Below are 10226 nucleotides of genomic sequence, written 5' to 3' on the forward strand. Positions count from 1 at the left end.
TGCTGCTCTCTTTCTTGCTCTGCGTGCTGGAGCAAGAGCAGTTGCTGTGGTCAGGGCAGGGAAGCAAGGTAACACCACCCAATTTCACTGGAGTCCTAGCCTCTTCAGACTGCAGTCTGAAAAAGGGAACAGTCCCAGTCTCACTGCTTTCTTCCATGAAAAAGAGAACTGGGAAGTAAAGATGGGAACCACTCAGCCCATTTATGAACATCACAAAATCTGCTGGGGGCAGACCAGAGAAGCCCCTCTCAAAACCTGAGGAGCATTAGTTAATCCACCCCACTTCCCAGTTCCTCCTATCCTGTTCCAAGTTTCTCCTACTCTCAGCAGAACACAGAGGCGTTCCTTAGTGGGCAAGCAGAACCAGAGAAATGACTCTTGGTGTTTTTCCAAATCTCCAAACTTTATAGAGATTTGATGTATGACACCAGAATTGGACAGGAATCCATGCAGGACAAGAAAGTGACTTGGCTGTGGGTGGAGACTGTCTCCTATAGAACCTCTTTCCAGCTGAAGCCTCAGCTTTGCACTCCCAACGGGAGAGAAAGCATCACACTTCTTCATAGTGCCTTATCAAGTTTTGTGCTGTCAAAATAACAGCTTCTACAAAAGTAACATTTTCCTGAATATCTTAGAGTGTTAATCTCTCTAAAAAATTGATGGAAATTTGATAACAGTTTGTTTCATTTTACACAGCAGGTACTGTTCAATTAGAGCACACTTTTTGCCACAGCACATATTTTATCATATCTGAACCTGTATAAATATTTGTAAGCATATTTACTCAATATTTTCTCTATTTCTCAGAGGTTTCTAAATTTGCCAGTCATTTTAATTTAAAACTCTCTTAATTAGAGACTGGCTGTCAAATGGATGTTCTTAGATTACAGTGGAGACAGAGGGCATAACAGGAGCACAGCAACGAGCATTAGTGGGAAGACTTGAGTTAACAGGAGAAAAATGTAGTATTTTAAATGATCGGTGAGAGGAAACTGAGCATCATCAAATCCTTGGATTCATCTAACAGAAACAGAGGGCACTCATTTTTTACTCTGAAAGCCATAATTTTGTCTAATTATTAAGAAGCTTCTGCACACAGTACTGAACACAATGCTTCAGGAAGAGCTTTAAATAACATCTCAGTGAAGTAGCTGCTCAAAACTGGCCTTCCATTTCTCTCGTGTGCACAGAAACAACCCCACTCCTGTCACTGACTGGCAGCCTGGAAAGAGCCAGTTCCAACATAACAACAAAAGCCCGATTTTGTGCTGTGAAAAATGGCATTCTGACATAACAAGACTATACTACTGAACTGTTCAAATATACGCTACAACTAGAAGGACAAAAGTTTTAATCTGCTTCAAGACTCTTATAAGGAATGCATAGTATCAATAGAGGTGATCCACATCACTATTCCTGTAATATCCAAAGGCCTCGCAAACATTTGCATCCTCTAAGGTAAAGTGAGCACTACTTGCCACATTTTGATTCCTTCTTTCAGTGGCAGCTCTTAGATACGGGTAAATACACATTTTTTTAATCAAGCACGACCCTCTCCCTAACACTGAGCTAAGCAGAACCCACACTTGAGGGTGCAGGTTAGATATGTACAGTATATTGCAGCAGACATTGATAACTGAGACACTAGTGAATTTCAAGCCAACAAATTTCAAGATACAGTAAAATTAAAGAGTGACAGGACTTGGTTAGCCTTACAACAAAAGTTCAAATGTTATTGTTATCAATAAGTGCACAGGGGAAGGGGGAAAAGGAGGAAGGGTTAATCACAGTGAATAAGAAAAGCTAAAAGAACAATGCTGGCACAGACGAGAATGTACAAACTAACCACAAATAAATTGAGGGTGGAAATTGGAAGTTTTCTAGCCATGAAACAGTGAATCTGATCCGAACTGTGGGGTCAATGCATCCATCTGTTCTGCTGGAGCTCAATAAATTTATTATAGGATCATCTAACACACTTCTGCAAAGATAGCCTCTGGGTCCAGTTCGCTGCTATGTCTGTGCTGCTAAACATAGACAGGGCCGAGGACTGACCTTTGGCCCTGAGGCCAACTGGCATAGACTAACTCGTGTTCATTTTACTCAGAGCTCCATCAGCTTTACATACCACTTGGCCCTGGGTTTCCTCAAGGCTCCACATCCCAAGAGACCCACGGCACCATATACTTATTTCGTATGTCTCAGTTCAAAGTGCATAAAGAAGTAAGATTACTTTTTTGCAGCCCACCAGAGTGGTACTTTCACAGCATGAAACAAGAGTATGGGTTGCATATCCTCCAGTAGGGCCTGAGGGAAGGAGGAGGGTTAAGCATACCATCTCAGCAGGCTTTGCACTGTAGACCTATTCAAGATGACAGTTTTCTTGCAGCCTTTTTTCCACCCTGCCTTCCAGAGTACCCTTTGAGTGAGCCATGCTCAGGCTTTGTTCCAGAGAAAGCTAGTGAGAACAGACAGAAGTGAGCTAATGTTTACACCTAACCTGCAACAGCACATAAAACCAGGAGGTCAGCATTCAGATCCACCCCCAGCCCTTTTCTATAGCCTGCAGATGCATGGAATAGCTCTAGAAGACATATTCCAAGTTAGTATGGTGGCACGTGCACAATTACCATCAGCTTTACCTAATAAGCTACATTGCCGCTCTAGTGATGAAGGTGCCAGCATTCCCATGACAAGCTAATGGAGCACACAGTAAGATTGTACCAGCTCTGAACAAGCTAGTCACGAAAAAGCAAGGATAAAAAGTTCAATTTACACAAATGTTGTGATGATTAGCACAAGTGGAAAGGAAAACATGACAGTTTAATGAGATTTTAGCAGCAATTCTATGTGTGTCTTTGCATCTACCAGAATTTTTTAAAGCAGAACATTTTTTTTTTTATATATACACTTGTCTGGTCTGTCAACTGTGCTATCAAGATTAATAAGAAACTGCTAGAGTTTAAATGATCTGTGAATTACAAAATAGGTCGTTTATTCATCACAGCAGACACTTTATGTTACAAAGTAGTGATTTTTATAATGAGGTGAAGACTATGATTCTTGGGGGGAAGGGCAGTAGTTAGAACTCCTAGAAATGAGCTCATCTCTCCAGGCTGTCAGATGGGTTAGTGCATTTTTTAAACATCACGTATTAGAGATTTTTACTTTACTCCACATGACTTTTGGAGTCAGAGTTAACTAAAAAATAATAATAATTTTAAAATCTCAGGTCATCTTGTACAAAGATTCCTCACAAATTCATACAGCATTTTTAGTTTAAATTGGTCAGTTTAGATTTGAGTGCCTGGAACATGCTCAGGTCCCAGAGACCACCCACACTGATCTTGGTTCAGAACTGAGATCTTACAGCAGCATAGAGATTCAACCAAAATCAATATTCTATTTTCAGTACTTCATATTTAATCAATGGGCTAACACTTGTTTCCTCACTTGCATAAATAAAGAGCAGTCATACCAAGTTGTACCATTATGGTACCATCATTATATGTAAAACTAGTGTTTCTGTGCTTCGGAGCAGACTTAAAATTTGGCAGGGGCTGGCCCTAGTACTGGGAATACATCTCTTATGAAAAATAATATGAAACTGTCTCAAGCTCAAGAGTTAATGTTAGAGGTCTTGTAATAAATGGAGCAGACTTAAAATTTGGCAGGGGTTGGCCCTAGTACTGGAAATACATCTCTTATGAAAAATCATATGAAACTGTCTCAAGCTTAAGAGTTAATGTTAGAGGTCTTGTAATAAATCAGTAAAGTGAACAAGGACAAAGTACCAGCGTTTTAAGAACTCAAATATGAAACTGATGAATTATGTGCTGAACCACTACACATCATCTTTCACTTCAATGCTATGGGAAACCAGAAAACATAACATCGGTTTTTTGAGAGAGCTCTGGGTGAACACAGGAAACTTCCAAACTCATGCAAATCTGATTTCTGTATCAGACAAATTATTGGAAAAAAGTCAATACCTCTTTGCAAAAGCTGAACTCTGGTGTTCATTTCCCCCCACCCATGCAGGGGGAAGAGAAAATTTCTCAGGGCTCTCGTCAGTTTTGCGATTCTTCCCCCTGCCACTCCAGACCCCAGGACAGGCTGAGATGCAGCACAGGATGAAGGAGCTCCTATACCCATTTTTCCTGTGCCCATGGCTTCTGCTGCATTGGTCTCACCCCACAGAGGTGCAGTGGGAGCTGGTGTAGAAGCAGAAAGATGAAGAAGGGGGATTTAAGAGGGCGTACGCTCTAACAATGGTTCCTCCCCAACATCAGCTATTGCAGGCCACAAGGCAGCTCCCCACTCCATTTCCATGCCCAGCATACAGCACTCATGGCATGAAGCCTGAGGCAGTCCAGCAAGTTGTCTCCTTTGTTCCTGCAAACCACACCTGGCTCTGAGGAGTAACTGTACAGCCCTATTGATAGGTGCACTGAGATTCACAGACCACCCTTCAAAGCAGGCTTGCAGGAGGCCAAACTACACCTGCTGCAAAGACAAAGACATGATCTAAAGCAACACTCAGCAACATTTACCATGAAACCATCCTTGCTCTTCATTCCTTTGCCCATTTAGTACACGTGAATCTAACTGGAGGCTGAAATAAACAATGAAAGTTACCTCACCCATAGCAGGGTTGATCCACTGCACACCCAAAGAGGCAAAAATGGCATGGAATGACAGAAGGCAACCACATACTTCAAGACAAAAAAAATTTGGCACCTTCACAACATATATTGCCTATGCCGTCAACACCTGAATTTCCCACAACCACTAAGTTTACCATTTTAATACCTGTGGTTTAGACCCAACTATTTCTTTGCATACACATGCTCCCTGTAATTTCTGTGGAAATGAACACACAGAAGCAGCAATCATCTGCACAACTGTGTGCTTATAAGCTGCATTATATTTACAAGTTTTCACTACACAATCCAAAATGGCTAGTCAATGACTTCCTGGTGAAGTATACTCATGAAAGACTGTTTTCACTTATTTTCAGAGCTGTGATTTTTATCCTGATGCATCAAATATGGGCATATTAACAAACTTAGGTTGAATGGAAGAAAAACTGATCGATATTTTAGCAGCTGAACTTTCACATATACAGATATTACAAGTCTGACCTATCAACCACCAAGAAGCCTTACCATAAGGATATTTTGTGTCTAGTCTGTGTGCTGCTGTTCTTGCCCAGGGTAGTACATCATCACTGCAGCCATTAGGCATCCCATTGTATCCAATTCCAACAATCTTGTTCTCTGAATTTACAATGCAGGCACCAACCTAAATAAAATCAGATTTATATAATACCAACAGCATGCAAAACGATGTATCAACAAGAAAGACAAGACCTGAAACATCAGTCCTACAATTTTAATTTAAGAGATACAAGTTTCACTTTATATTAAGTCACACCATCTAGTGAGCAAGGCTACAACTGTACCTAACTGGTGGAGCTTTAAAATAAACCAGGGCAGACACGACCCTGCTACCCCTTCTGGTCATGCAGTCCCCATCCCAGCCTGCCAGTGCTATTCTGTGTCCGACTATGAAGTGAACCTAGTTCAGGGAGCAGAACTGTTAACATGCATTTTACTCCATGGCTTTTCTGGGACTTGCTTCCTGAACTCTTTCACACAAAGGAAGACTAACAGGACGACTGGGTCCTGCAGAACAGCATGTTTCAGGAGATGTATCAATTACCTCAAAGCAATGTTCAACAGAGGCACATGAAAGAAGCAAAGAATGGGGACAGACAATGAAGCACAGGGAGAAGGGGAACCTGAGGGAGGAACCAAACTAGAAGAAAACTCCAGTCAAGAACAAACAAAGGGGAATTTTTATACTCTTACAAGTAAGAAAAAAAAACTTGTAAAATGCTGTGTCTTTAAAAAATTACAATCTAAAACTTTCAGTAGTTTTATCCTCCTTTAACAGTAACTATATTTACTGGAAAAAGGAAAAAAACTGCATGTTATTTTAACCTCCAGATGAAAAGAAGATTTACAAAACTGCAAGCCGCAAATGTACACACAGAATTATACACGAGGTCAGGCCCAATAAAAGAATTTCTGTAACAAAAGGTGCTGACCATGTTAAAAATTGAACAGCTATATACTGAAATAACTTTTAATAAGAAATCTCTGAAAGTGTTACCTGTGCATCTGATACGATGTGCAATATAGATTAGCTTATGTTATTCTTATATGTTGGCTTCTTACCTGAGAACTTGGATCTTTGCTTCTTTGTGCTGACAAAAACGCTACTGCCATAAAATATTCAGGCCATTCCAAATAATCCTCTCGTTTTTTGCAGGATGCTTCATTGCTGAAACTATAGTTTATGGGGAAAAAAAAACAGCCATCAGCAAACAACACATAGCTAGAGCTATTACAGATTGTATTCTCTTAATGTGCACAAGTTTAAAGTAACCAGAATCAGAATCTGGCTAAGAAGACTTCACATTCACTAAGATTTTAATACTAAAACCATTAGTGTTATGTGCTTTCCAGGAACTTACATATGCCACATTTCCTTTCGGGGGAAAGGCACCTAAGCAAGGTTGCAAATTTCAGTTTTAGATAAGAAGGCCGAGCTATTCAGACCACTGAGCTATTCAAAGACAGAGCAATTTATCCTTTACAGATAACACCTTGTATATTTCTAAGATTCAGGTATATCATGTACTGGCATTCATTTCACCCAAACAACATAATCTTTTTTATGATGACTGTGCTAACTGCAAGTCTCTAATCTAATCTGTTTTGTACTTTTGCCTACAAATGCTCACTAGATTTCTCTTTGGTAGCTTCCTGTGCAGTCATTCATTTCTGCCTGTACAGTTATTGCCATGAGTTTGCCTCTCATTACAACACTTACCAGCAAATCTGAGGCTGTAATCCATTCTGATAGCCCCCTCCCAAGTTTCTCTTGAGACTATGTTCTATGAAAGCCTTCTAAAAACTGAGACCAGATGCGTTCAAGAACTTTTCCCTTAGATATAACATATAAAAGTGGCACAAAAGGTTGCTTCTTTCCCTGCAATGAGGGGTTTATTTGGGGGAAGGAGAGAGGGGGAAAAAAAAGTGAGGCATCATTTTCTCTTGCCTGCTTACAGTTGAAAGACTGCTGGGAGAGCATAAGATGCAACAGTGTTGCATCTCTTCAGCTCAAAGAGAGAAAAGAAAGGCATCTCCAGCCCCCCCAACATATTTAACCTTTGCAGATTTCAAGGAAAAGATCAAGTTCAAAGAAATTTCTCCAAACTCTCACCTATCACTGCTACATTTGAAAACAAAAATAATGGTACATCTCAGATACAACAATTAGCCTATCAAAATACAAGGGGCACAGTACTTTTCCTCTTGGGCTCCTCTTACTAAGGACTATAGCTTAAGACTGAGATACCCCTCTAGCAATGTACAGCCACACAGAAAAACATATCACAGGTACCTGCAAGCAGCAAGACACCTCCTAGGAACTCCAATACCAGTACTTTTTGAAGACAAACAAACATTACAAGACAAGTATTTTGTTACTTATTAATTTTATAACCAAAACCATGAAACAGTATATACTAGAGACTTACAGTTAAGCTGTCATAAAGAGGTTACACATTTTGAGCGAAGACAATGCCAGCACATGATAGAATTGTACTTCAGAAACCTACAGGGTGTTATTTACCAGATAAATTGCTGGTTTTGAATAGTTCATATATGGCACATTACAAGTTAGCAGTTTTGGCTTATTCTTGGAATGAATGAGGGCCATCTTTAAGGTCACCGTCACAAAGCGGGGAGAAACATACACTCTTGGTATAACCAGTACCCCTCTCTCACACTTCGACAACATTACCCAAAACTGTCATTTGTCAAAGCAAACACAAAAATAAAGTATGTCATTCTGAGAGTTACGAAAATGGCTTGAATCATCGTAACTGAAGGGCTGGGGCTGTATCCTACAACAAAGAAAAGTGTTCAGAGAAGCTCACAGCAGAAAGAAGAAATTGAAAATGTGACCTCACACCTTTCTCCCTGCCAAACAGAACTTTGACAGGTTAACAGAAATGCCATGAAAGTGCTTCAGCTAATTTGAGTGATTATATAAATATCTCACAAAAGCAGATTCAGAAAATCCAGAACACCATCAGACTTTAAATGATCAATTTAATATATTCCTGACTATGTGACATTCACAGTGATGTCTTTGGAGAGGCACACAACACACAATGCAAAACTACACCGAATAAACCATTCTGGAGAAGGGCCTCCAGAAAAACTAAAGTTACTCTGAACTAACAGACTGTGAGATTTCCTTTTGTTAAATTATTCCCTAGTGTCCTGGCTTCAGCTGAGACTGAGTTAACTTTCTTCACAGTAGCTAGTAAAAGGTTGTGTTTTGGATTTGTGCTGAGAAGGTGGCTGATAAAATACTGATGTTTAGAGTTGCTGCCAGGACAGTCAAGGACATTTCAGCTTCTCTGCTGAGCCAGTGTCTGCAGGTGCAGGAGAAGCTGGGAGGGAGCACAGACCCAATTAATAGCCTAGGATTTGATCTTAGGTTTAGGATTGAGACCCAAATTGGCCAACGGTATACTCCATATCACACACATCGTGCCCAGTATACAGATAAAGGTCTGTCTGGAAGTTCTCTCTATTGCTCCAGGTCGTCTCCCCCTGAATCGTCCCTCTCTCAGGGTCATCTCAGTCTCTCGGACTCTTGCGCTCTTATCTCTGTTCCAGGATTGTGATTTCAGGACTCTCCCTGCTGGGAACAGGCTGAGCCTTGGTCATTGGGTGGCAAGCAGTGTCACTGTGTATCACTCATTTGTATATATTACTATTACTATTATCATCATTATTATTGTCAATATTATTGTATATTTGTAAATTCTACAATTGCATGAATGAAAGCTACTCTAGAAAATATTATAACTAGCTGTAAAATAAGCAATTAAGGCTTATCCTTGTGATAACTCATAGTAACTTAGGAATAAAAATAAAGGGAACTGAAAGCCTCAAAGATAACACTGCTGAAGAACAAAGGGAAACAATAACCTCAAATTCTAGTGATTAGAAGTAGTTGTCTGTAGAAATGTCCATGTAAACAGTATTTCAAAGGAAAATAAAGAAAAAGATTCTGCAATTAGAGGACAGTGCCTCCCTTCTCAGTTCTTTTCCATCCACCTAGGTTTCAAGTAAGCTGTAATACCTTCTGAAAAAAGGAAGAAATTTCATACAGCTACTAAAAAAAGGTCCACTTTAATGAAAATTTTAGTTGAGAATCCTAAAACAGAATGCATCACCTCAAGTCTTTCCTTAGGACAATTATGGTTGTCAGTTACACAACACTACAGTACAACTGGAGAACTGGTGGGTTTTTCCCTTCCCCCCGTTTTTTACATTTTTCCTCTGCTTTCTGATCTCTGATAACATGTGCATCATGTTCCAACTGTATTGTAGTAGTTTTTTTTCCCAGCATCAAGTATGTTACTGAAGATCAACTATCAGTATTTTGTCACTCAACTCACAGAATTCAAGGTAAAAAAAAGAGGTAACGTGCGGACTAAAAATAAAGATTAAACATCTTCAGCAATGTTCTTACTGCCCAAAAGCCAAACAGGATATGCGTTCTTGATGACTAGTTTCTACTTTAAGTCTCATAATTTTGTTTATGATCGCTATTATATCAAATGAATGTGGCCTTCCCTTTACTTGAGGCTTGTCATCCTTCTCCTCATGTAAGTACCTCATGTCATTACCTATTCCTTACTGGAAGGTAAGGTTTTTGAGAGAGAGACGGAGAGAAAAACCAACATTTCTTACAGGAAAACAATACTCTATGCAATGAAAACTATACTCAATTTTTTCCTGAAAGGTAACCCACCAAACCTGTAAATATAAACACTTTGTAGAAATACTGAGCCTCAATTGAGCAGCACAAGAATATTTCCCTTCACTGAATGTAGTTCACTTTTACAGCATCACTTCTTTAATTAATCGTGCATTGCTCATGTCGGTCTCCATTTCAGAAGACAATGAGTACAGGATACCCTACCTGCTCACTTTCCTGTCCCAATGATTACAAAGCATAACAGGCCATACCCTCACGACGAGGCCTTCAGCACACACCTCCCCGCGGGGACGCCGTGTGTCCCTCCGCATGGCCACGGCCGGCGCGGCCCGGGCTCAGCCCCCCCTGCCCCG

The 10226-nt window shown here is 40.1% G+C and overlaps 1 protein-coding gene across 1 annotated transcript in view; it reads right to left on the reverse strand.

The window, feature by feature from the left end:
• The window catches only part of DCTD (dCMP deaminase), a 19541-nt gene extending 9357 nt beyond the window's left edge, over positions 1–10184 (reverse strand). The window contains exons 1-3 of the mRNA XM_010080795.1: positions 10078–10184; positions 6243–6354; positions 5169–5304 (exon numbers count right to left, since the gene is read on the reverse strand). Of these exons, the coding sequence (XP_010079097.1) occupies positions 5169–5304; positions 6243–6354; positions 10078–10184 (355 nt within the window). The remainder of the gene's footprint in view (positions 1–5168; positions 5305–6242; positions 6355–10077) is intronic.
• Between the last annotated feature and the right edge of the window lie 42 nt (positions 10185–10226).

The sequence above is a fragment of the Pterocles gutturalis genome, unplaced genomic scaffold (assembly GCF_000699245.1).
Source record: "Pterocles gutturalis isolate BGI_N339 unplaced genomic scaffold, ASM69924v1 scaffold40034, whole genome shotgun sequence".
NCBI classification, from domain to species: domain Eukaryota; kingdom Metazoa; phylum Chordata; class Aves; order Pterocliformes; family Pteroclidae; genus Pterocles; species Pterocles gutturalis.